Source organism: Cnephaeus nilssonii (assembly GCF_951640355.1).
Source record: "Cnephaeus nilssonii genome assembly, chromosome: Y".
In the NCBI taxonomy this organism is placed as follows: Eukaryota; Metazoa; Chordata; class Mammalia; order Chiroptera; family Vespertilionidae; genus Cnephaeus; species Cnephaeus nilssonii.
Genome location: NC_137096.1, coordinates 684,869 through 712,397, shown reverse-complemented (window position 1 = coordinate 712,397; position 27,529 = coordinate 684,869). Strand labels below are relative to the sequence as shown.

Genomic DNA, 27,529 nt, shown 5'->3' with positions numbered 1-27,529 from the left:
AGAGGGAGAGACAGAGAGAAACATCGATGTGAGAGAGAGAGACACATGGATGGGTTGCCTCCTGCACGCGCCCCGACCAATGTGAATGTTTACTGCATGCAACATTATACTTAAAATTGTTTTTCTAGAAATATTTATGTTTAGTGCATGTATTATTATATTGAAGATCGTTTTTCTTAAAATATGAATGTTTATTGCATGTAATATTATTACATTTAACATAGTTTTTCTTGAGATTTGAATGTTTAGTGCATGTATTATTATATTTAAGGACATTTTTCTTGAAATATTCATGTTTATAAGATGTAATATTATTATATTTAAGATTGTTTTTCTTAAAATATGAATTTTATTGCATGTAACAATATATTTAAAATCGTTTTTCTTGAAATAAAAGAATAAACAATTTTTTTAAAAATGTATAAAAATAAATAAAGTAAAAATAAATAAATTAAAAGCACACACACAAAAAATTATAAAAAATAAAATACAGCCGAAACTGGTGTGGCTCAGTGGATAGAGTGTCAGCCTGTGGACTCAAGGGTCCAAGGTTCGATTCCGGTCAAGGGCATGGACCTTGGTTGCGGGCACATCCCCAGTGGGGGGCGTGCAGGAGGCAGCTGATGGGTGTTTCTCTCTCATCATCGATGTTTCTAACTCTCTGTCCCTCTCCCTTCCTCTCTGTAATAAAATCAATAAAATAAATTTTTTAAAAAAATGTAAAAAAATAAAAAATAAATAAAGTAAAAATAAATAAATTAAAAGCACACACAAAAAATTATAAAACATAAAACACAAAATAGCACAATATAAAAAGTAAAAAATAAAATATAAAAAAAATAAATAAAGTAAAAATAAATAAATTAATAGCACACACACCAAAAAATAAAATATAAAAAATAAAACACAAAATAGAACAATATAAAAAGTAAAAAATAAAATATAAAAAAATAAAAAATAAAGTAAAAATAAATAAATTAAAAGCACACACACACACACCCCCCCAAAAAAACCAAAAACCTGCAAAATTGTGGAGCTCACTGCCCTGTGGGTGGAGGGGAGCCGGCCCTGCCTTTTATTTATTTTTTCCTCTGGGTTGTGGGGGGGGGGGGAAGGCCGGGCGGCTCCGGCTCCTGGCGCATAAAGGAGCCAGTGTTTGCCGAGGCCGCATTCCTGCGAGAGGGACACATTCCTTAGGGGAGAGCGGATCCCGAAAGCCCGGAGGATTCCGGCCGTCTCCCTGAAAACGCCCTTTGGATCCTCGGCCTTTCCGCGTTCCGGCCCCTGTTACTGTCTCTCCTCCTCCCCCCGCCTTATTTCGGGTTTCTTTTCCTTCTTTTGACATTTTTCCTTATTTTTTATTTCCTAAAATAACGCCTTCGCCCTCCCCTAAAGGGCCCTCTGGCTTCTGTGGGGTTTTTAGGGAGAGAGAGAGAGAGAGGGAGGGAGGGGAGGAGACAGAGACAGAGAGAAACATCGATGTGAGAGCAAACCCACCTGCAACCGAGGTAGGTGCCCCGGAGGGGACTCGAACCCGGGACCCCCCCGCCGTCCGCAGGCCGACGCTCTATCCACTGAGCCACGCCGGCTGGGGCTGGGATTCTTGTTTCTTATATGTATTCTCAGCGGCCAGATGAGGGTGATCTCTGAACGCATAATACCCTGGCCACTCAGTATCTATATCTATATCTATAGCTATATCTATATCTATATCCATATCCATATCCATATCTATATCTATATCTATATCTATCTATATCTATATCTATATCATCTATATCCATATCTATATCCATATCCATATCCATATCTATATCTATATCTATATCTATATCTATATCTATATCTATATCATCTATATCTATATCTATATCTATATCTATATCTATATCTATACCTATATCTATATCTATATCTATATCATCTATATATCTATATCTATATCTATATCTATATCTATATCATCTATATCTATATCTATATCTATATCTATATCTATATCTATACCTATACCTATATCTATATCTATATCTATATCTATATCTATATCATCTATATCTATATCTATATCTATATCTATATCTATATCATCTATATCTATACCTATATCATCTATATCTATATCTATATCTAATCATCTCTATCTCTATCTCTATCTAATATTTATATCTATATATCTATATATATCTAGATCTATCTATCTATCTATCTATCTATCATCTATATATCTATCTATATATATATGAGGCCCGGTGCATGAATCCGTGCATGGGTGGGGTCCGGCCAGCCTGGCCAGGGGGAGGGGACGTGGGCGGTTGGCCGGCCTGCCTGCTGGTCGAACTCCCGGTCGAGGGGACCATTTGCATATTAGCCTTTTATTCTATAGGACAGACACGGAGTGGCCAGATTATTATGCATTCAGAGATCACCATCATCTGGCCGCTCCGTGTGTATATTTTAATATAAAATGTATTTTTATTGGTTTCAGAGAGGAAGGGAGATGGAGAGAGAGTAATGTATATTGTGTATTGTTTTCAGAGATAGAAATGGTGGCAATGGGTTCATTTTATTTTTTTATTATTATTATTTATTTCAGAGAGAAAGAGAGAGAGAGAAACATCCATGAGGAGAGAGAACCATGGATCGGCTGCCTCCTGCATGACCCCCTCCTTGGCTGGGGCTGGAATTCTTTATTTAATTGGAATTCTTTCATTTTATTTATCCCTGAGCCAATTGCTTGCTGGAATTCTTTTTATTGATTCTATGTATTTAAATTATCTTTATTGACTTGCACGCCCCCTACTGGGGATCGAGCCCACAACCCGGGCCTGTGCCCTGACATGGGATATCGAACCCGGGACCCTGCAGTCCCTGGGCCGATGCTCTATCCACTGGCTGGGGGCTGGAATTCTTTAATTCATTTTATTTATTCTTTTAAGCTATCCACCGCGCCAATTGCTTGCTGGAATTCTTTTTATTGATTTTATTTATTTAATTTATTTTTATTGACTTCAGAGAGAGGAAGGGAGAGGGAGAGAGGGATAGAACCATCCATGATGGGAGAGAATCATGGGTCGGCTGCCTCCTGCATGACCCCCTCCTTGGCTGGGGCTGGAATTCTTTATTTAATTGGAATTCTTTCATTTTATTTATCCGTGATGCCAATTGCTGCAATTCTTTTTATTTATTTTAATTTATTTAAATTATTTTTATTGACCTGCCCATCTCTACTGGGGAATCGAGCCCATAACCAGGGCGCTGAGGGAACCGAACCCGGGACCCTGGGGCCCGCAGGCGGACGCTCTATCCGCTGAGCCACACTGGCTGGGGGCTGGGATTCTTTATTTAATTCGTTGTATTTATTCTTTTAAGCCACCCACTGCGCCCATTTGCAATTGCCAAAATTCTTTTTATTGATTTTTATTTATTTGAATTGTTTTTATTGACTTCAGAGAGGAAGGGAGAGGGAGAGAGAGATAGAACCATCCATGATGGGAGAGAATCATGGATCGGCCGCCTCCTGCACGCCCCCTACTGGGGATGGAGCCCACAACCTGGGCATTCAGGGAATCGAACCCGGGACCCTCCAGTCCGCAGGCCGAAGCTCTATCCACTGAGCCACACTGGCTGGGGCTGCAATTCTTGTTTCTTATATATATATTTTTTTTCTATAAAATACGTTTTTTATTGGTTTCAGAGAGGAAGGGAGACAGAGACAGATATATATATATATATATATATATATATATATATATATATATATATATATTGCTTATTGTTTTCAGAGATAGAAATGGTGGCAATTCATTTATTTTTTTATTATTATTATTATTTATTTCAGAGAGAGAGAAACATCCATGATGAGAGAGAATCATGGATCGGCTGCCTCCTGCATGCCCCCCTCCTTGGCTGGGGCTGGAATTCTTTATTTAATTGGAATTCTTTCACTTTATTTATCGAATTCTTTTTACTTGGAATTCTTATCATTTTATTCACCCCTGAGCCAATTGCTTGCTGGAGTTCTTTTTATTGATTCTATTTATTTACATTATTTTTTTTAATTGACCTGCACGCAACCTGGGCGCGGGGGGGACCCGAACCCGGGACCCTGGGGTCCGCAGGCCAAAGCTCTATTATTTAATTGGAATTCTTTATTTAATTCATTGTATTTATTCTCTTAAGCTATCCGCCATTCTTTTTATTGACTTTAATTTATTTAAATTATTTTTTTTTTACCTGCACGCAGAGGGAATCGAACCCAGGACCCTTCAGTCCGCAGGCCAAAGCTAAGCTCTATTATTTAATTGGAATTTTAATTGGAATTCTTTATTTAATTCATTGTATTTATTCTTTTAAGCTATCCAATTGCTTGCTGCAATTCTTTTTATTTATTTTATTTAAATTATTTTCTTAATTGACCTGCATGCAGCCTGGGCGCGGAGGGGACCCGAACCCGGGACCCTGGGTCCCGCAGGCCAAAGCTCTATTATTTAATTGGAATTCTTTATTTAATTCATTGTATTTATTCTCTTAAGCTATCCGCCATTCTTTTTATTGACTTTAATTTATTTAAATTATTTTTTTGACCTGCACGCAACCTGGGCGCTGAGGGACCCGAACCCGGGACCCTGGGTCCCGCAGGCCAAAGCTCTATTATTTAATTGGAATTCTTTATTTAATTCATTGTATTTATTCTCTTAAGCTATCCGCCATTCTTTTTATTGACTTTAATTCATTTAAATTATTTTATTTTTTGACCTGCACGCAGAGGGAATCGAACCCAGGACCCTCCAGTCCGCAGGCCGAAGCTAAGCTCTATTATTTAATTGAAATTTTAATTGGAATTCTTTATTTAATTCATTGTATTTATTACTTTTAAGCTATCCAATTGCTTGCTGCAATTCTTTTTATTTATTTTATTTAAATTATTTTCTTAATTGACCTGCATGCAACCTGGCCGCGGAGGGGACCCGAAGCTATCCGCCATTCTTTTTATTGACTTTAATTTATTTAAATTAATTTTATTGACCTGCACACAACCTGGGCGCGGAGGGAATCGAACCCGGGACCCTCCAGTCCGCAGGCCGAAGCTAAGCTCTATTATTTAATTGGAATTTTAATTGGAATTCTTTATTTAATTCATTGTATTTATTCTTTTAAGCTATCCAATTGCTTGCTGCAATTCTTTTTATTTATTTTATTTAAATTATTTTCTTAATTGACCTGCATGCAGCCTGGGCGCGGAGGGGACCCGAACCCGGGACCCTGGGTCCCGCAGGCCAAAGCTAAGCTCTATTATTTAATTAGAATTTTAATTGGAATTCTTTATTTAATTCATTGTATTTATTCTTTTAAGCTATCCATATTTATTTAAATTATTTTTTTAATTGACCTGCATGCAAACTGGCCTTGAAGGGACCCGAACCCGGGACCCTGGGTCCCGCAGGCGGGCGCCCTGTCCGCTGAGCCAGGCCGCCGGGGGCGCTGGATGCCGGGCGCGGCTGGGGAGTGAGTCAGCGCCCGCCGCGCATGCGCCGTGGGGCCCGGCAGGCAGGCCGGCCTCCAGCTCCTGCAAGAGGGGAGCCTGCTCACGTGTCAGGTGGCTGCCTCCCCGGCTTTTTGGGGGGACGGACGGGGGGGGGGGGGGGGGGTAGCAGGGGACCCCACGCCTGTCCGGCCAGCACCCCCCAAACCCCCTCCCCCCATGGCTGGGTATGCAGTGCGTGAGGCCTGGGAATGGTTTATTTTAATTTTTTTTAAAAAAATAATTCTTTATTATTGTGTCTGAAATGCTTTTAATTCTTGCAATAGGCGTGTTGGCTGCAGGTGGTGGGATTTTGGTTATTTAAGGTCTTTTTTCTTGAATCATTGGTGTTTAGTGCATGGAGCATTAATATATTTAAAATAGTTTCCCTAGAAATATCAATGTTTATTGCATGTAACATTATTATAGTTAAAATAGTTTTTCTTGAATAATTAGTTTATTGTGTGGAGCATTATTATATTCAGAATCATTTTGGGGGTATTAATGTTTGTTGCATGTAATATCATATTTAAAATAGTTTTTCTTGAGTAATTAGTTTATTGTGTGGAGCATTGTTATATTCAGAATCATTTTGGGGGGTATTATTGTTTGTGGCATGTAATATTATTATATTTAAAATCGTTTTTCTTGAGTAATTAGTTTATTGTGTGGAGCATTATTATATTCAGAATCATTTTGGGGGGTATTATTGTTTGTGGCATGTAATATTATTATATTTAAAATCGTTTTTCTTGAGTAATTAGTTTATTGTGTGGAGCATTATTATACTCAGAATCATTTTGGGGGGTATTAATGTTTGTTGCATGTAATATTATATTTAAAATCGTTTTTCTTGAGTAATTAGTTTATTGTGTGGAGCATTATTATATTCAGAATCATTTTGGGGGGTATTAATGTTTGTTGCATGTAATATTATTATATTTAAAGTAGTTATTCTTGAATAATTGGTGTTTATTGTATGGAGCATTATTATATTCCGAATCATTTTTTTGAGGTATTAATGTTTATTGCATGTAGCATTATTATATTTAAAATAGTTTTTCTTGAATCTTTGGTGTTTAGTGCATGTGGCATTACTATATTTAAAATCATTTTTCCTGAAATATTAATGTTTATTGCATGTAACATTATTGTATTTAAGATCGTTTTTCTTGAATAATTGGTGTTTATTGCATGTAACATTACCATATTCAGAATTGTTTTCCTAGAGGTATTAATGTTTAGTGCATGTAATATTATTATAGTATTTTATTTTTTTAATATATTTTATTGTTTTTTTACACAGAGGGAGGGAGAGGGACAGAGAGTCAGAAACATCAATGAGAGAGAAACATCCATCAGCTGCCTCCTGCACGCCCCCTACTGGGGATATGCCCGCAACCAAGGTACATGCCCTTGACCAAAATCGAACCCGGGACCCTTCAGTCTGCAGGCCGATGCTCTATCCACTGAGCCATACCAGCTAGGGCCATGGAGTTGATTTTTAAATGTTTGATTCCTATTCTTGTTTGAGCGTTAAAATTTATTTTGTTTAAACTTTGACTTGATTTGTCCTTTTTGTTTATTTTTTCAATATGTTTTCATTGATTTCAGAGAGGAAGGGAGAGGGAGAGAGAAACATCCATGAGGAGAGAGAGTCACAGATCGGCTGCCTCCTGCACGCCTGCTACTGGGGATGGAGCCCGCAACCCGGGCCTGTGCCCTTGACCAGGAATCGAACCCGGGACCTCCTGGTTCCTAGGTCCATGCTCAGCCACTGAGCCAGCCAGCCAGCTGGGCTAATGGAGATTATTTTAAAAGCATTTTATTCCCGTTCTTGTTTCGTCATTAAAATTCACCTTCAGCGTGTGTGAAATTTTTTTTATTTTTTGACTCAATATAAAGTAGATATTTCTGTCATTTTTTTTTCCACATGATTCCTCACTGAGATTTTATTTACAAACGAGAGGGCCGGTGCACGAATTCATGCACCGGTGGGGTCAGGCCGGCCAGCCGGGCGGGGGGGGGGGGGGGCACGGTCATTTCAGTCATTCCGGTCGGTTGGCTTTTATATAAATAGATTATAAAATCCCCATCCCCCTGAGGGGGAAAAAAAATGAAGTGTGGAAATGTCTGGCACCGATAGGGCCCAGTGGGGTGCAGTATTAGCAACCAGAAAAACAAAAAAAAAAATTTTTAATGAAAAAAAAGAAGTGAGCAGAGAGGGAGGGAGGGAAATAGGATTGCCGTTGGTTCTGAGACATTTTGCAAAAGGAGGAGGGGATTGTGGGTAAAAATCCCAGCGGGGAGCAGGGCCACGCGTCTCGCTGACGCCCGGCGAGCCACCCTGGGTCTGGGCCACAGCCAGAAAGCAGACGGCACCCTTCTCCCCTTGGCACGGAATTCGGGGCAAAATGATGGGTTTTTTTTCCTGCATCAAAAGGCTCTATTTCGCCTTGGAAGTATCTTCTCTTTTCCTCGTTTAAAAGCTAGAGGCCCGATGCACGAGAATTCCTGCAAGTGTAGGCCTTGATTCCCCCCCCCCCCCACCCCCCGTGGCTGCCGGCGCCGGCTTCCCTCAGACACCCGGGACCCAGGCTGGCTTCCCTCGGGCCCCGGCTTTGTCCGGAATGACGTCTGGAATGACAGCCGGTCTAATTAGCATATTACCCTTTTATTATTATAAATATTTGTATGGATCTCAGAGAGGAAGGGAGAGGGAGAGAGGGAAACATCCATGATGAGAGAGAATCATGGACTGGCTGCCCCCTGCACGCCCCCGACTGGGGATCGAACCCACGACCCCGGGCCTGTGCCCTTGACCGGGAATCGAACCCGGGACCTCCTGGTTCCTGGGTTCATGCTCAACCACGGAGCCCCGCCAGGCCTGGCCGGGCCAGAGGTACCTTTTCTTAGACCGAGACGCCACGGACAGGTAACGCCGTGCGCGTTTCCTCGTACAAATGTTGGCAATGCTCGGAGGTTACGCAAGGCGACCGGCCGGCAAGTGTGGGAAGAGCAAACAGCTTCGGAATGTTCCAGAACGGCCATTCTTGGCGTACAGCGTCTCTCTCGGCCACTTGGGGGTTTGTTCGTGTCACAGGATCGGGGTCAAGGCTGTCCAGGCGGTCGGTCTGCAGACCTAATTCACCGTCGAGGTTCCCGTCTGTATCCTTCACACCTCATCTCCCCCCACCTCCAATCCCTGGGCCCCTGTGAGCTACTCTCTGCGCGATTTCTTCCTTTTCTTTTTTTAAAAAAAATATATTTTATTGATTTTTTTACAGAGAGGAAGGGAGAGGGAGAGAGAGTCAGAAACATCGATGAGAGAGAAACATCGATCAGCTGCCTCCTGCACGCCCCCTACCGGGGATGTGCCCGCAACCAAGGTCCATGCCCTTGACCGGAATCGAACCCGGGACCCTTCAGTCCGCAGGTTGACGCTCTAGCCACTGAGCCACACCGGCCAGGGCTGTTTTTCTTTGCTTTTCTCTTCTTTCTTTTCTTTTCTTTTTCACCCTTTGCACCCGCTCGCTTTTTTCTCGATTCCTTTATTCTAATGCTCACCGTGTCGAGTCACACTCGACATCCGAGTGCAAAAGGTAAATATACCATATTTTTCCGTGTATAAGACGCTGCCGCCCACTTTCCCAACCAAAATTTAATAAATCAATATTTTTTTTAAATTATCATTAAAAAATAGAATAGAAATCAATAATTTAAAATGTTTTCTCGTTTTCCTCTTGTTTTTTTTAAGGTTGTCAACTTTTTTTTTTTTTTAAATATATATACTAGAGGCCAGGTGCACAAATTCATGCCCTGGTGGGGTCCAGCCAGCTCAGCACCAATCGGGGCCTGTCAGGGGTGGGGCCAGCTGGGGGGAGGGGCCAAGGGTGGTTGGCCAGCATGCCCCGCCCCCCTGTTAGAACTCCTGGTCGAACTCCCGGTCAAGGGGACAATTTGCATATTAGGCTTTTATTCTATAGGATATTTTTAAATATATTTTTATTGATTTCAGAGAGGAAGGGAGGGGGGGGAGAGAGAGAGAAACATCCATGAGGAGAGAGAATCATGGATCGGCTGCCTCCTGCACGCCCCCTACTGGGGATGGAGCCCGCAACCCGGGCCTGTGCCCTTGACTGGGAATCGAACCCGGGACCCTTCAGTCCGCAGGCCGACGCTCTATCCACTGAGCCAAACAGGCTAGGGCAGTGTTTTGTTTTTATCTTTTGTTTGTTTGTTTGAATTTATTTTTATTTTTATTTCAAGAAAAATGATTTTAAATATAATCATGTTACATGCAATAAGCCTTAATATTTCAAGAAAAACGATCTCAAATATGATAATGTTGCCTGCAATAAACATTGCTATTTCAAGAATAAAAGGATTTGAAGTATAATTTTCTTTCTTCATAGATGTACAATGAGTGGCCAGATTATTATGATCTCCGAACGCATAATAACCTGCCCACTCAGTGTGTGTATATATATATATATGTTAGAGGCCCGGTGCATGAATTCGTGCATGGGTGGGGTCCGGCCAGCCTGGCCAGGGGGAGGGGACGTGGGCGGTCGGCCGGCCTGCCTGCTGGTCGAACTCCCGGTCGAGGGGACCATTTGCATATTAGCCTTTTATTCTATAGGACAGACACGGAGTGGCCAGATGATTATGCGTTCAGAGATCATCATAATCTGGCCGCTCCATGTATTTTTTTATTGATGTCAGAGAGGAAGGGAGAGGGAGAGAGAGAGAGAAACATCCATGATGAGAGAGAATCATGGATCGGCCTCCTGTGTGATGACGAATCTCTTTCCTCCTCACAGGACATAAGAAGAGAGAAGGAGACCATGTTACATCCGGAATGTTCCAGGTAAGAAGGGACGTGATGCAGTCACAAGTCTCCCATTTCGGCCTCTGCATGTCTCCATGTCCCTGTTACCAAATGCACCAATAACAACGAGGTGTATTGCTTGTGGCTCAGTGGGTTGGGCGTCGACCTAGGAACCAGGAGGTCCCGTGATCGAGTCCCGGTCAAGGGCACGTGCCAGGGTTGTGGGCTCGATCCCCAGTAGGGGGCGTGCAGGAGGCAGCCGGTCCATGATTCTCTCTCATCGTTGATGTTTTCTATCTCTCTCTCGCTCTCTCTTCCTCTCTGAAATCAATCCTATAGAATAAAAGCCTAATATGCTAAGTGTCTGGTTGACCAGTCGGCTGTTCAACCAATCAAAGCGTAATATGCTAATGATATGCTAAGGTTGCTCAACCGCTCGCTATGACGTGCACTGACCACCAGGGGGCAGACAGTCGACTGGTTGACCAGTCGCTATGACGTGCACTGACCACCAGGGGGCAGACGCTCTGACCAGTAGGTTAGCTTGCAGCTGGGGTCCGGCCGATCGGGACTGAGCGAGACGGGCCGGACACGCCCTGGAGCCCTCCCACGGTCCCTCCCTGGCTGGCCAACCTCCCGCGTCCCTCCCGGCCCCTATCGTGCACCGGTGGGGTCCCTCGGGCTGGCCTGCGCCCTCTCGCAATCTGGGACCCCTCGGGAATGTCGGAGAGCCGGTTTTAGCCCGATCCTGCAGGCCAGGGAGAGAGACCCCACTGGTGCACGAATCCGTGCACCGGGCCTCTAGTAAAAATATATTTAAAAGTATGATTTAGCTGTAGCTGGTGTGGCTCAATGGATAGAGCATCGGCCTGCGGACTGAAGGGTCCCGGGTTTGATTCCTGGTCAGGGCACAGGCCCTGGTTGTGGGCTCGATCCCCAGTGGGGGGCGTGCAGGAGGCAGCCGACCCATCATTCTCTCTCATCGTGGATGTTTCTATGTCACTCTCTCTCTCTCCCTCCCTGAAATCAATGAGGAAAAAAGAAAGAAAGAAAGAAACGCTAAGCATGGCTTTGTCAGCTTGCTCTGCAGGGCCTGGCTGGCTGTGACCATCGGCATCCTGGGTTCGAGGCCGACCGACGGTGGGGATGTATCCGGCTCGCGTCCCAACATCCTTCTGCTGATGGCGGATGACCTTGGCATTGGGGATATCGGCTGCTATGGCAACAACACCATCAGGCAAGAAAGAGAGCATCCCCCGCCCCCTCGCCGAGTGTTGCCCCAAATGGGGGGGACCCCTGACGATGCCTCTGACCCTGGAAATAGACAAGGCAGATGTTAAGAGAATTCTTCACACACCCCTAAACACCCCGCATCCCGCTATCTTCACGGGCTCGCAACATCTCCAGCTCAAATGCGTCCCATGCGGGGGCAACTTTTCTTCCTTTCTTTCCTTCCTTCTTTCTTTCTTTCTTTCTTTCTTTCTTTCTTTCTTTCTCTTTCTTTCTTCCTTCTTTTTTTCTTTTTACATTTTTTGTCTTTTTTCTTTCTCTCTCTCTTTCTATCTTTCCTTTTTGTTTATTTTCTTTCTTTTTCGTTCTCGTTCTTTCCTTCTTTCTTTCTGTCTTTTTTCTTTCTTTCTTTGTGTCTTTTTCTTTCATTTTTCTTTTCTTTCTACGTTTCTTTTCTTTCCTTCTTTCTTTTTTCCATCTTTTTTTCTTTATTTCTTTCTTTTTCTTTTTTCATTCTTTGTCTTTTTTCCTTCTTTCTGTCTATCTTTTTCATTTTTTCTTATTCTTTACTTCTTTCTATGTTTCTTTTTCTTTCTTCCTTCCTTCCTTCCTTCTTCCTTCCTTCCTTCCTTCCTCCCTCCCTCCCTCCCTTCCTCCCTTCCTTCCTTCCTTCTTTCTTTCTTTCTTTCTTTCTTCTTTCTTTCTTTCTTTCTTTCTTTCTTTCTTTCTTTCTTTCTTTCTTTCTTTCTTATTTTTTTCTTAAGATTAGCATGTTTTTCCCGGCTGGTGTTCCTCAGTGGTTGAGCATCAACCTATGAACCAGGAGGTCACGGTTCGATTTTAAATGAAAATATATTTTAAAAACATAAGATTGGCATGTTTTTATTAATTTTAGACAGCAAGAAAAGGAGGAGGGAGAGAGAGAGGAAAAAAAACACCGATGATGAGAGAGAATCATGGACCGGCTGCCTCCTGCACGCCCCCTACTGGGGATGGAGCCCGCAACCCGGGCATGTGCCCTTGACTGGGAATTGAACCGTGACCTCCTGGTTCTTAGGTCGATGCTCAACCACTGAGCCACGCCGGTCGGGCTATTTTTTTTAATAGATTTTTTTTCAGGTTTTCAGAAAAAAAATGAGAGATTTTCGTATTCCCCAGACCCTAACCCTAATTCACACAGGTATATCCATGTCATTCAACCTTCAGCCATAAAGCCCAACACAACCAATGTATGATTTTTTATTTTTTTATATACATTTTTATTGATTTCAGAGAGGAAGGGAGAGGGGAGAGAGAGAGAGAAACATCCATGATGAGAGAGAATCATGGATCGGCTGCCTCCTGCATGCCCCCTACTGGGGATCGAGCCCACAACCCGGGCATGTGCCCTTGACCGGGAATCGAACCCTGACCTCCTGGTTCACAGGTCGATGCTCAACCCCTGAGCCACCCTGGCCGGGCCACCTTCATGTATCCAAGGATGACCCTCCGATATTGATGGGGAAACCCTGTTTTCTTTGCTGAAGGAAGGAAATGATTCTCGTTTCCCTCCCACAGGACCCCAAACATCAACCGCCTCGCCCAGGAGGGCGTGCGGCTCACCCAGCACCTCGCCGCGGCTTCCGTCTGCACCCCAAGCCGAGCCGCCTTCCTGACGGGCAGGTACCCTGTGCGATCCGGTGAGTCCCTCCTTGTGTCTAACCACTGAGCCACGCTCCCTCTGACGTCTCTCATTCGGGCGTGAAACTGCGGGTCCTGCCTGGCCGGCGTGGCTCAGGGGTTGAGCGTCAACCTAGGAACCAGGAGGCCAGGGTTCGATTCCTGGTCAAGGGCACAGGCCCGGGTTGTGGGCTCCATCCCCACTAGGGGGCGTGCAGGAGGCAGCCGGTCCATGATTCTCTCTCATCATGGATGTTTCTCTCTTTCCCTCTCCCTTCCTCTCTCTGAAATCAATAAAAATATTTTTAAATAAATAAATAAACATAAACTGTGGGTCATCCAATACAGTGGCAAAGAATGATCCAAATCCCATATATATATATATATAATATATATATATATATGTATATATATATATATATATATATATATATATATATATAGTAGCTAGATTATTATGATCTCTGAATGCATAATAATCTGGCCACTCAATGTGTCTGTGTGTGTGTGTGTGTGTGTGTGTGTGTGTATATATATATATATATATATATATATATATATATATATATATATATATTAGAGGCCCGGTGCATGAATTCGTGCATGGGTGGGGTCCGGCCAGCCTGGCCAGGGGGAGGGGACGTGGGCGGTTGGCCGGCCTGCCTGCTGGTCGACCTCCTGGTCGAGGGGACAATTTGCATATTAGCCTTTCATTCTATAGGATATACTGTATATATATATATATATGTATATATATATATATATATATATATATATATATATATTGATTGATTGATTGATTTCAGAGAGAAAAGGAGAGGGAGAGAGAGATAGAAACATCCCTGATGAGAGAGAATCACGGATCGGCTGCCTCCTGCACGCCCCCTACTGGGGATGGAGCCCACAACCCTGGTACATGCCCTTGACCAGGAATCGAACCCAGGACCCTTCAGTCCGCAGGCCGACACTCTATTCACTGAGCCACACCAGCTAGGGCCCCATATACTTATTTTTAATCCTTATCCAAGGTTATATTTTTATCGATTATTAGTGAGAGAGGAAGGGAGAGAGAAAGAGGGAGAGAAACATCCATCGGTTGCCTCCCATATACACCCCACGTACCCCAACTGGGGGTCAAACACGAAACCGAGGTGTGTGCCCTGACCGGGAATCAAACCCGCCCCCTTGTGGTGTACGGGACGACGCTCCCACCAACCTAGCCACCTGGCCAGGGCTCACCCCATATTCTAAACTTGATCCTAATAATAATGATAAAAAATATTCCCATCAATATATGAGTGCATAAAGGTGTGATATATCTATATCTATCTATATACCTCTATCTATATCTATCTATATCTATATATCTCTATCTACATCTATATATCTATATCTATGTCCATATCTATCTATATATCTATATCTATCTCTATCTATACCTATCTCTATATCTATCTCTAGCTATATATCTATATCTACATGTCTATCTATACCTATATCGATATACCTATATCTATATGTATCTGTATCTCTACCTATATCTATATCTATCTCTCTATTTCTACCTCTATATCTATATATAGCTATTATAACTATGTCTATATCTATTTCTATATATCTATATCCATATATCTACATATCTATCTATATCTATTTCTATATAGCTATATCTATATCCATATATCTACATATCTATCTATATCTATATCTATTTCTATCTATCTCTATCTATATATCTATATCTACATCTCTATCTATATCTATATATCTAAACCCATCTATATATCTATAACTATACCTATATTTATATCTATCACTCTATTTCTATCTCTATCTCCATCTCTATATCTATATCTACATCTCTATATATCTGTTCACTTTATAAAGTATATACATGTCTAACCAGCATGCTGTACATACGAAGCTCATCAATATATATAAAAGGCTAAGTGACCATCTGTCCAGCCAACCGTCCAGCCGACCAACCGGCTGGTACATATGACGCGCGCTAGCTACTTAAATATAAATGTTGACTCGCACACGTGGGATACATATAAAGCTCTCACTGGTGCCCATCGCACGCGTGTTTTAATTTCATAATGCTATATTATATGTGCTATGTTGACATGTAATTTTTTTTTGCAATAACGTAATGACCGCGCGAATCTTTCTTCTAACCAATTCCCTTTCCATGTGCACGGACCCGTGCACCGGGCCACTGGTGTGTAATACCGACTGTGAATTGTCACTGGAAAACACAAATTTTTTTTAACTGAAAAAATGGCAAGGACAAAGGATAAAAACCAGTGCGTGACGGTTCCGTGTGTTTGAAAAACGATTCTCCGAAAGGCATGGTGTCCAGCGATGGCTCCCGCGTTCTCCAGTGGACGGCGGTCCCGGGAGGCCTTCCCGCGAACGAGACGACGTTTGCAAAAATCCTGAAAGGCCAGGGCTACGCCACGGGATTGATAGGTGAGTATGTCTCCAAGCTCTAAGAAGAACATCGTTTCTCTTTGTGAAGAACATCGTTTTCTCTTTGTATTTCTTTATTGTGTTCGTACTGATTTCAGAGAGCAGAAGGGTGGGGGGGGGAGGAGAGAGAGAGAGAGAGAGAGAAACAACTTCTGTTTGCAAATCACGGCCTGCACAGCCTTGCTGGCCGCTGGGAGACGCACCCACCTCCTCTCCATCTTGTGAGTGCCCCTCATCTGGTCGATCATTGCTGCCACCCTTGTTCTTTATCTCCTCGCACGGGACTGATAGGTGTGTGTGTTCCTAAGCTCTAAGAAGAACATCGCGCACTGAGTAGGGGGGGGTGTCCCTCAGCCCAGCCTGCACCCTCTCCAATCCAGGACCCTCGAGGGATGTCCGACTGCCCGTTTAGGCCCGGTCCCAGTAGGATGGGGCCTAAACGGGCAGTCGGACATCCTCTCACAATCCGGGACGGCTGGCTCCCAACTGCTCACCTGCCTGCCTTCCTGATTGCCCCTAACCGCTTCTGCCTGCCAGCCTGATCACCCCCTAACCACTCCCCTGCCAGCCTGATGGATGCCTAACTGCCTTCCCCTGCCAGCCTGATCACCCCTAACTGCCCTCCCCTGCAGGCCTGGTCCCCACCCCCAACTGCCCTCCCCTGCAGGCCTGGGTCCCCCCTAACTGCCCTCCCCTGCAGGCCTGGTCCCCCACCAACTGCCCTCCCTTGCAGGCCTGGTCACCCCTAACTGCCCTCCCCTGCAGGCCTGGTCCCTCCCAATTGCCCTCCCCTGCAGGCTTGATCGCCTACAACTGCCCTCCCCTGCTGGCCATCTTGTGTCCACATGGGGGCAGCCATCATTGACCACATGGGGGCAGCCATCTTGTGTTTTGGAGTGACGGTCAATTTGCATATTACTCTTTTATTATATAGGATTGTGTTTTTATTGATTTCAGAGAGAAGGGAGAGGGACAGAGAGAAACATCAATGATGACAGAGAATCACGGACCGGCTGCCTCCTGCACGCCCGCTACTGGGGATCGAGCCTGCAACCCTGGGCATGTGCCCTGACCGGGAATCGAACCCTGACCTCCTGGTTCCTAGGTCAACGCTCAACCCCTGAGCCACGCCGGCCGGGCCATATAAACCTCCCTTTTCTCTTTTTTAGGGAAATGGCACCTGGGCCTCAACTGTGAATCCTCGACCGACCACTGCCACCACCCGCTCCACCACGGGTTCGACCATTTCTACGGGATGCCCCTGTCCATGATGGGCGACTGCGCCCGCTGGGACATTTCGGAGAAGCGCGCCGGCCTGGAGCGCTCGCTCCGCGTCTGCGTGGGCCTGGCGGCCTGCGCGGCCCTGACCCTCGCCGCCGCCAAGCGCGCCCGCCTCCTCCCCGTCTCCTGGGCGCCCGCCGTCTGGTCGGTCCTGGCGGCCACCTTGTTGTTTATCTCTTCGCGCGTCCTGGGCGGGCTCATCGTGCACGCGGACTGCTTCCTGATGAGGAACCACGGCATCGCCCAGCAGCCCATGGACCTGGCCCGGACGGCGTCGCTCATGCTCAGGGAGGTCTCGTCCTTCGTCCAACGGTGAGAGCCGGCGGCCGGCGGGGGCGGGGGGAGGGGGGCCGGCAGGTCCGACTCGGGGTTCTGGCTCATGAGGAGACGATATTGAGAAGTTTGTTTCTGTCCTGAGTGTTTGAATGGTGATGTGGGCCCCGGCCCAGCCCAGAAAAGAGACAGGATTGGTTCACGGGGGCCATGAGGGTCCTGGCTGGTGTGGCTCAGTGGATAGAGCGTCGGCCCGCAGACGGAAGGGTCCCGGGTTCGATTCCCGGTCAAGGGCCATGCACCTCGGTGGCAGGTTCCACCCCCAGCCCTGGTCAGGGCGTGTGTAGGAGGCGACCAATGGGTTTTGTGTCTCTCACATCGATGTTTCTCTCTCTCTCTCTCTCTCTCTTACTCTTTCTCTCTCCCTCACTCTCTTCCACTCTCTCTAAAAAATCAATGCAGCCCTGGCCGGTGTGGCTCAGTGGATCGAGCGTCAGCCTGCGGACTGAAGGGTCCCGGGTTCGATTCTGGTCAAGGGCCCATATTGCATGGGTTGCGGGTTCGATCTTCAGTAGAGAGGGAGAGAGAGAAACATCCATGAGGAGAGAGAATCACGGACCGGCTGCCTCCTGCACGCCCCCGACTGGGGATGGAGCCCGCAACCCGGGCATGTGCCCTTGACCGGGAATCGAACCCTGACCTCCTGGTTCCTAGGTCGACGCTCAAGCCACTGAGCCACGCCGGCCGGGCGCCAAAAAAAAAACACAAAAAACAAAGACTGGGCTCCCGTTGTATTTATTTCTAGGAACAGACAAGGCCCCTTCCTTCTCTTGGTGTCCTTCCTGCACGTCCACACGCCTCTCGTCACCACGGAGCGTTTCCGTGGGAGGAGCCGCCACGGGCTCTACGGGGACAACGTCGAGGAGATGGACTGGATGGTGGGTACGTCACTCCGGCCTGGTTACATTTCATTTCATTTATTTTATTCATTTTATTTATATTATTTTATTAATTTTATTAATTTATTTAATTTTATTTATCATTTTATTATTTTATTTATTTTATTATTTTATTTATTTATTTATTTTATTAGTATATTTTGTTTGTTTTATTATTTTATTTATTTTATTTTATTAATTTAATTTAATTTAATTTATTATTTGATTTATTTATTTTATTAGTATATTTTATTTGTTTTATTACTTTACTTATTTTATTTTATTTATTTTATTATTTTATTTCATTTATTTTATTTTATCTTATTTTATTTTATTTCATTTATTTTATTATTTTATTTTATTTATTTGTTTTATTATTTATCTATTTTATTATTTTATGTTATTATTTTATTTATTTATTTTATTATTTTATTTATTTATTTATTTATTAGTATATTTTATTTGTTTTATTTTTATTTTATTTCATTTCATTTATTTTATTTTATTTATTATTTTATTTATTTATTTATTTTATTATTTTATTTTATTATTTTATTATTTTATTTTATTATTTTATTTATTTATTTTATTATTTATTTATTTATTTTATTAGTACATTTCATTTTTTATTATTTTATTTTATTTATTTATTTATTTTATTTATTTTATTTTATTTTATTTATTTATTTTATTTTATTTTATTTTATTTTATTTTATTATTTTGTTTTATTTTATTATTTTGTTTTATTTATTTTATATTATTTTATTTTATTTTATATTTTATTTTATTTTATTTTATTTTATTTATTTTATTTTATATTTTATTTTATTATTTTATTTTTTATTTTATTTTATTTTATTTTATTTTATTTTATTTTATTTTATTTTATTTTAATTTTATTAGATTCACGTATAAAGGACATCCTATAGCATTCGTGTTCCTCTGTCTGCCCTGTGTCACCATCGTGCCCTCGAGGTCCACCCAGGCTGTTGCATTTGGCTGGACCCCCTCCCTTTTTCATGGCTGTATACTATTCCACTGTATGGACAGACCACCACTTTTTTTAAAAATATATTTTATTGATTTTCTTCTTACAGAGAGGAAGGGAGAGGGAGAGAGAGCTAGAAACATCGATGAGAGAGAAACATCCATCCGCCGCCTCCTGCACGCCCCCTACTTGGAATCCAGCCCACAACCCGGGCACGTGCCCTTGACCGGGAATCGAACCCGTGACCTCCCGGTTCCTAGGTCGACGCTCAGCCACGGAGCCACGCCGGCCGGGCAGACAGTCGTCTGTGTCGATGGGCTCAAACGCACCCGTTCTTTGCAGGGCGGATCCTTGATGCACTGGACAGGGAAGGTCTCACCAACAAGACCCTCGTTTACTTTACGTCGGACCACGGCGGGTCTTTGGAGGCTCAGCTGGGCCCCCACCAGTATGGGGGCTGGAACGGGATCTATAAGGGTACGTGCGCCGGGCCCCCCGAATCCTGGGGGGTGGTCCTCCCTCCGGGTCCCAGCCCTTCCCTGGAACGGCGCTGTCTCTTTAAGACCGAAAATCCTGCTGACCAAGGACTTTTCTTCTATTATTTTTAAAATATATTTTTACTGATTTTCAGAAAGGAAGGGAGAGGGAGAGAGAGAGAGAGAAACATCCATGAGGAGAGAGAATCACGGATCGGCTGCCTCCCGCACGCCCCCTACTGGGGATCGAGCCCGCAACCCGGGCCTGTGCCCTTGACCGGGAATCGAACCCGGGACCCTTCAGTCCGCAGGCCGACGCTCTGTCCACTGAGCCACACCGGCCGGGCAAGGCGTTTGCTTTCCTATCGAGGGTAGAAATGACCATTTCTCATGATCAGATTTGATTCTATTTTTTTTTTTCTTATTTTAATCTTTATTATTGAGCTAGAGGCCCGGTGCACAAAATCCGTGCACGGGTGAGGGGGGGGGTCCCTCAACACATCCTGCTCCCTCTCCAATCCGGGACCCCTCGGGGGATGTCCGACTGCCGGTTGGACATCCCTCTCGCAATCCGGGACCGCTGGCTCCTAACTGCTCATCTGCCTGCCTGCCTGCCTGATCGCCCTAACCACTCTGCCTGCCTGCCTGCCTGATTGCCCCTAACTCTTCTCCCCTGCCTGCCTGAGGCCCCTAACTGCCCAACCCTGCCTGCCTGATCGCCCCTAACCACTCTGCCTGCCTGATCGCCCCTAACTGCTCCCCTGCCTGCCTGATAGCCCCTAACTGCCCTCCCCTGCCAGCCTGATCGCCCCTAACCACTCTGCCTGCCGGCCTGATCACCCCTAACTGCTCCCCTGCCTGCCTGTTTCTTTCCTGTTTCTGTCCAACACATTTGACAATTTCTAGACTCTTGTGTTACATTGGTCAGGGCACATGCCCGGTTTGCAGGACCCGTCTTGCAGAGGGAAGCTCATCGATGTTCCTCTCTCATCGATGTTTTTATCTCTCTATCCCTCTCCCTTCCTCTCTCTCTCTCTAAAATAAAAAAGAAAAAATCAATAAAAACGTATTTTAAAAAATGAAATAAAATAAAAATAGACTGGACCGTCACCTGGCGATTCCTAATGATGTCATCTCCTTCCAGGTGGCAAAGGCATGGGGGGCTGGGAAGGCGGGATCCGTGTCCCCGGGATATTCCGGTGGCCCGGGGTGCTGCCCGCCGGCCGGGAGGTCCACGAGCCGACCAGCCTGATGGACGTGTTCCCCACCGTGGTCCAGCTGGGGGGCGGAGAGACGCCCCAGGACAGGTACCGAGCAGCCCGTCCCAAATCAACAATTCAATGTTGCATACAGAGAACATGTATGTGACGTAGAGTGTACGTGAAGTCAGGGTCGGGGAAATGGACTCGGGGTTCCTGTCAGTTTATACTGGGATTAAGTATCAGCTTTATTTTATTTTCCATACTAGAGGCCCGGTGCACGAAATTTGTGCATGGGGAGGGGGGGGGAAGGGGAGGTGACCCTCAGACCCGGCCTGCACCCTCTGCAATCCGGGACCCCTTGGCGGGCAAACCGGCAGTCGGACACCCCTCTCGCAATCCGGGACCGCTGGATCCTAACAGCTCACCTGCCTGCCTGCATGATTGCCCCTAACTGCTCTCCCCTGCCAGCCTGATCACCCCTAACTGCTCCCCCTTGCCGGCCTGATCACCCCTAACTGCCCTCCCCTGCCGGCCTGATCTCCCCCAACTGCTCTACCCTGTTTCCCTGGTAGCCCCTAACTGCCCTCCCCTGCAGGCCTGGTCACCCCTAACTGCCCTCCCCTGCAGGCCTGGTCACCCCTAACTGCCCTCCCCTGCAGGCCTGGTCCCACCTAACTGCCCTCCCCTGTAGGCCTGGTCCCCCCTAACTGCCCTCCCCTGCAGGCCTGATCGCCGCTAACCACCTCTGCCTTGGCCCCCTCCACCATGGCTTTGTCCTGAAGGACGTCCGGAAGACGTCCGGTCTCATTAGCATATTGCCCTGTTATTAGTATAGATTTTATAAAAAATATATTGCTAATTTATTTCAGAGAGAGAGAGGGAGAGAAACATCCATGACGAAAGAGAATCATGGATCGGCTGCCTCCTGCACGCCCCCTACTGGGGATCGAGCCCACAACCCGGGCATGTGCCCTTGACCGGAATCGAACCCGGGACCCTTCCGTCCGCAGGCTGACGCTCTATCCACTGAGCCACACCGGCTAGGGCAGTGTCTGCTTTATTTTATACAAAAAAAAAAAAAACAACAAAAATAAATAAATAGATGTATTTCCTTTCTTCTGGCTGGTAAATAGGGCCCACCCTATATAATAAAAGCCTAATATGCAAATCGGCCAAACGGCGGAACGACCAGTCGCTATGACACACACTGACCACCAGGGGGCAGACGCTCAATGCAGGAGCTGCCCACAGCCCGCAGGCCCCAGGCCAGCCACGGCGGGTGCCAGAGGGGTCCGCCGATTGCCCCACCGGTCACCCCACAGATCAGCCCTGATCGCCAGCCAGGCCTAGGGACCCTGTCCGTGCACGAATTTCATGCACCGGCCTCTAGTTTTATTATAAAGGCCATTGTCATGGAAAAAAAATCTAACAATCTACCACTTTTAAGAAAGTACTTTAAATATATAGATAGATATAGATATAGATAGATATAGATAGATATAGATATAGATATAGATATAGATATAGATATTTTTTATTGATTTCAGAGAGAGGAAGGGAGAGGGGGGAGAGAGAGAGAAACATCCATGATGAGAGAGAATCATGGATCGGCTGCCTCCTGCACGCCCCCTACTGGGCATGGAGCCCGCAACCCGGGCATGTGCCCTTGACCAGGATTCGAACCCTGATCTCCTGGTTCCTAGGTCGACGCTCAACCACTGAGCCACACCGGCCGGGCAAGCAAGTACTTTTGATTCAACGTGGTGTAAAAATTGTATATGACTTCAGCTTTTCTCCTCTTTTCTTTTTTGTAAAATATATTTTATTGATTTTTCACAGAGAGGAAGAGAGAGGGATAGAGAGTTAGAAACATCGATGAGAGAGAAACATCGACCAGCTGCCTCCTGCACGCCCCCCACTGGGGATGTGCCCGCAACCAAGGTACATGCCCTTGACCGGAATAGAACCCAGTACCCTTGAGTCCCCAGGCCGACGCTCTATCCACTGAGCCACACCGGTTTCGGCAGCTTTTCTCCTCTTAAGGCATGTAGAGAATATGGGGAGAAGTAGAAAGGAAATAAAAGTATTCCGTAACCTTAAGAGACTAGAGACGAATAAATAATTAAATGATGCCATCCTATATAATAAAGAGCTAATATGCTAATGAGACCGAACAGCCGGACGACCTTCCGAACATCCTTCTGATGACCTTCCGGCCGAGCCCCTTGCAGGAATTTCATGCATCAGGCCTCTAGTACATACGTAATACACACATCTATTTCATTTTATTTATTTTTTAACATGTTTTTAATAATTTAATTTTTAAAACAATATCCTTATTGATTTCAGGGAAGGGGAAAGAGAGAGAGAGAAACATCAACAATGAGAGAGCCCTGACGGGTGTGGCTCAGTGGATAGAGCGTCGGCCTGCGGACTGAAGGGTCCCGGGTTCGATTCCGGTCAAGACCATGTACCTTGGTTGCGGGCACATCCCCAGTAGGGGGGCATGCAGGAGGCAGCTGATGGATGTTTCTCTCTCATCGATGTTTCTAACTCTCTCTCCCTCTCCCTTCCTCTCTGTAAAAAAATCAATAAAATATATTTTAAAAAATAAAATTAAAATAAAATAAAATAAAATATATTTTTAAAAAAACGAGAGAGAATCACGGACCGGCTGCCTCCTGCACGCCCCCTACTGGGGATCGAGCCCACAACCCGGGCCTGTGCCCTTGACCGGGAATCGAACCCGTGACCTCCTGGTTCACAGGTCGACGCTCAACCACTGAGCCACACGGTCTGTGTATTGGACATCAGCTGAGCCATCTGTTGCCTGGTGAGCATTTAATCCAAGATGCTCTTGGCAGGCGAGCAGGGGGCTGGCTGCACCCCTGAACCTCTCAGCTGACTTCCCACGCACACGCCCGAGCAGGCGCCCCCCAAACCTTGTGTCTCCCCGGTGCTGTCCGCAGGGTGATGGACGGCCGGGACCTCCTGCCCCTGATGCTGGGGACCGCCCCGCGCTCGGACCACGAGTTCCTGATGCATTATTGCGAGACGTTCCTGCACGCCGTCCGGTGGCACCAGCGGGACCGTGAGTGACCTGGGGGGCGGCCCCCCCCTTTCATTTTTTTAAAATATATTTTATTGATTTGTTACAGAGAGGAAGGGAGAGGGAGAGAGAGTTAGAAACATCGATGAGAGAGAAACATCCATCGGCTGCCTCCTGCACGCCCCCCACTGGGGATGTGCCCGCAACCAAGGTACATGCCCTTGACCAGGAATCGAACCCGGGACCCCTGAGTCCGCAGGCCGACGCTCTATCCGCTGAGCCACACCAGCTAGGACTTTAATATATCTTTATTGATTTTTTTTTTAAATCATCATCTGAGGGTATTTTATCATTGATCTTTTAGAGAGAGTGGAAGAGAGAGGGAGAGAGAGAGAGAAACATCCACGAGGAGAGAGAATCACGGACCGGCTGCCTCCTGCACGCCCCCTACTGGGGATGGAGCCCACAACCCGGGCATGTGCCCTTGACCGGGAATCGAACCCTGACCTCCTGGTTCCTGGGTCGACGCTCAACCACTGAGCTATGCCAGCCGGGCAGCCTCCGTCCTTTTTCATGGCTGCGTACTATTCCACGGTGTGGCCGGACCCCACGCACATTCTCCATTCACCCATTCTTTGATGGACATTCACCCTGTTTTCATCTTCTGGCCACTGTGGGTCACCCTCCTCTCCAGCTCAGCCTCCTCTTTCTCTGTGATTATTATTATTTTTTTAATGTTTATTGATTTTTTTTTTAGAGAGGGAGAGAGAGAGAGAAACATCCATGATGAGAGAGAATCACCAATCAGCTGCCTCCTGCACGCCCCCTATTTGTTGGAGATGGAGCCTGCAACCGGGGCATGTGCCCTTGACCGGGGAATCGAACCCGGGACCCTTCCGTCCCGCAGGCCTGCGCTCTAACCACTGAGCCACACCAGCCGGGTGCCCTGTGATTCTTTTTTTTAAAAAAATACTTTATTAATTTTTTACAGAGAGGGAGAGGGAGAGTTAGAGACATCAATCAGCCCTGACCGGTGTTGCTCAGTGGATAGAGCGTCGGCCTGCGGACTCAAGGGTCCCGGGTTCGATTCCTGGTCAAGGGCATGGACCTTGGTTGCGGGCACATCCCCAGGTGGCGGCGTGCAGGAGGCAGCTGATGGATGTTTCTCTCTCATCGATGTTTCTGTCTCTCTCTCCCTCTCCCTTCCTCTCTGTAAAAAACAATAAAATATATTTTTTTAAAAAGAAAAGAAACATCCATCAGCTGCCTCCTGCCCGCCCCCTACCGGTTGGGGATGGAGCCTGTATCTGGGGCATGTGCCCTTGACCGGGAATCGAACCCAGGACCCTTCCGTCCTGCAGGCCTGCGCTCTAACCACTGAGCCACACCAGCCGGTGCCCTGGGATTCTTTTTTTTTCAATATATTTTATTGATTTTTTTACAGAGAGGGAGAGGGAGAGAAACATCCATCAGCTGCCTCCTGCCCGCCCCCTACCGGTTGGGGATGGAGCCTGTATCTGGGGCATGTGCCCTTGACCGGGAATGAACCCAGGACCCTTCGGCAGGTCGTGGCTCTAACCACGGAGCCACACCAGCCGGGGCGCATTGCAATTCTCCTCTCTCGCCCCCAGGGGGAGCCATCTGGAAGGTGCATTACCAGACGCCCACCTTCCACCCCCCCGGGCGCCGGCGCCTGCTACGGGCGCGGGGTCTGCCCCTGCTCCGGCCCCGGGGTGACGCGCCACGACCCGCCTCTGCTCTACGACCTCTCCAGGGACCCCTCGGAGGCCCGCGCCCTGGCGCCGGACACGGAGCCCGCGTTCTCCCAGGTCCTGGAGCGCGTGGCGCGCGCCGTGGAGAGCCACCGGCGGACCCTCCTGCGCGCTCCCCCCGCGGCCTGGCAGCTGGACGCGCCCCGCAACCGCTGGAGGCCCTGGCTGCAGCCCTGCTGCGGGGCGCCCCCCTACTGCGCGTGCGACCGGGAAGCGGGGGGCGCGCAGTGACCGTGCGCCTGGGTGCCTGGGGCGGGGACCTCTCCATCCATCCATCCATCCATCCATCCATCCATCCATCATCGGGGATGGAATCAGAGGCCAGGCACCCATGGGTGGGTGGGGGGGGGCGCGCGGGAGAGCTGGGCCGAAGCTAACAAGAGCTGGAGGCGATGGGACCGTCCTGGGCGATCTCCATTTGGTAAAAGGTGCCCCTGAGGGCTGCCCAGGCCACGCAGCGCGGGAGTGACGCAACAGGCTGGTGACGCAACAGGCCGGTGACGCAACTGGTCATGCAACAAGTGCATGATGCAACAGGCGAATCATTCAACAGGCCTCAGTGTGCAACAGGCGAGTGAATCCACAGGGAAGTGATGCAACAGGCGACTGACGCAACAGAGTGACGCAACAGTCCAATGACGCAACGGGCGGGCTGCGCAACAGGACAGCGATGCAGCTGGTAATGCAATAAGAGCGTGACGCAACAGAGTGACGCAACAGGCCAGTGACGCAACGGGCGGGCGGCGGCGCAGCAGGCGAATCATTCAACAGGCCTCAGTGTGCAACAGGCCAATGACGCAACAGGCCAATGACGCAACAGGCAAGTCATTCAACAGGCGAGTGACGCAACAAGCCAATGAATGAGGCAACAGGCAAGTAATTCAACAGGCGAGCGAATCCACAGGCAAGTGGCAAGCCAACCTCCTCCTGCTACTGGGCTCTCCGGACAAAGGTCCCCAGGACAATGCCAAGTCGCCCCGCCCCCTAGGATCCCCCCCCCCCACCCCAAAGCCTGCTTCTTCCTCCCCATAGAGTTCAAGATCGGAGGTCACATGTATAGAGACCACGGGGACACAGTGGCTCTGACGCGGACGGGATGGGACCGACATTAAAGAACGTAGATTCGTCGTTTTTTTCTTGTTTTTAATATATTTTTTTTATTGATTTCAGAGAGAGGAAGGGAGGGGGAGAGAGAAACATCCGTGATGAGGATCATGGACTGGCTGCCTCCTGCACGCCCCCCACTAGGATGGAGCCCACAACCCCGGCACAGGCCTGTGCCGTGACGGGGAATCGGACCCTGACCTCCTGGTTCTTAGGTTGATGCTCAACCACTGAGCCACGCCCGCCGGCTACTTACACTATTTAATTGTTGCAAAAGTCAAATTAAATACACACACACACACTGAGTGGCCAGATGATGATGATCTCTGGATGCATAATAACCTGGCCACTCAGTGTGTGTGTGTATATATATATATATTAGAGGCTCGGTGCATGAATTCGTGCATGGGTGGGGTCCGGCCAGCCTGGCCAGGGGGAGGGGACATTGGGCGGTTGGTCGGCCTGCCTGCTGGTCAAACTCCTGGTCGAGGGGACCATTTGCATATTAGCCTTTTATTCTATAGGACAGACACGGAGTGGCCAGATGGTTATGCGTTCAGAGATCATCATCATCTGGCCACTCCGTGACCCTATCTTATTTTATTTTTTACTGATTTTCAGAGAGAGAGGAAGGGAGTGGGATAGAGAGAAACATCAGGGATGGGCTGCCTCCTGCACGCCCCACACTGGGGATCCAGCCGGGCAGGAGGCAGCTGATCCATGATTCCC

General features: G+C 46.7%; 1 protein-coding gene across 1 annotated transcript; it reads left to right on the top strand.

Annotated features, from left to right (window-relative positions):
- Positions 1-1,170: 1,170 nt before the first annotated feature.
- Positions 1,171-26,057, top strand: LOC307096452 (arylsulfatase L-like). The gene is given in 12 exon segments (XM_079766078.1): positions 1,171-1,508; positions 10,348-10,394; positions 11,434-11,592; positions 13,143-13,264; positions 15,594-15,716; positions 16,886-17,309; positions 18,076-18,212; positions 19,540-19,674; positions 20,818-20,980; positions 23,845-23,966; positions 25,556-25,599; positions 25,601-26,057. Coding segments are annotated over 11 exon segments (1,779 nt in total). The 5' UTR covers positions 1,171-1,508; positions 10,348-10,371; the 3' UTR covers positions 25,928-26,057.
- Positions 26,058-27,529: the final 1,472 nt, after the last annotated feature.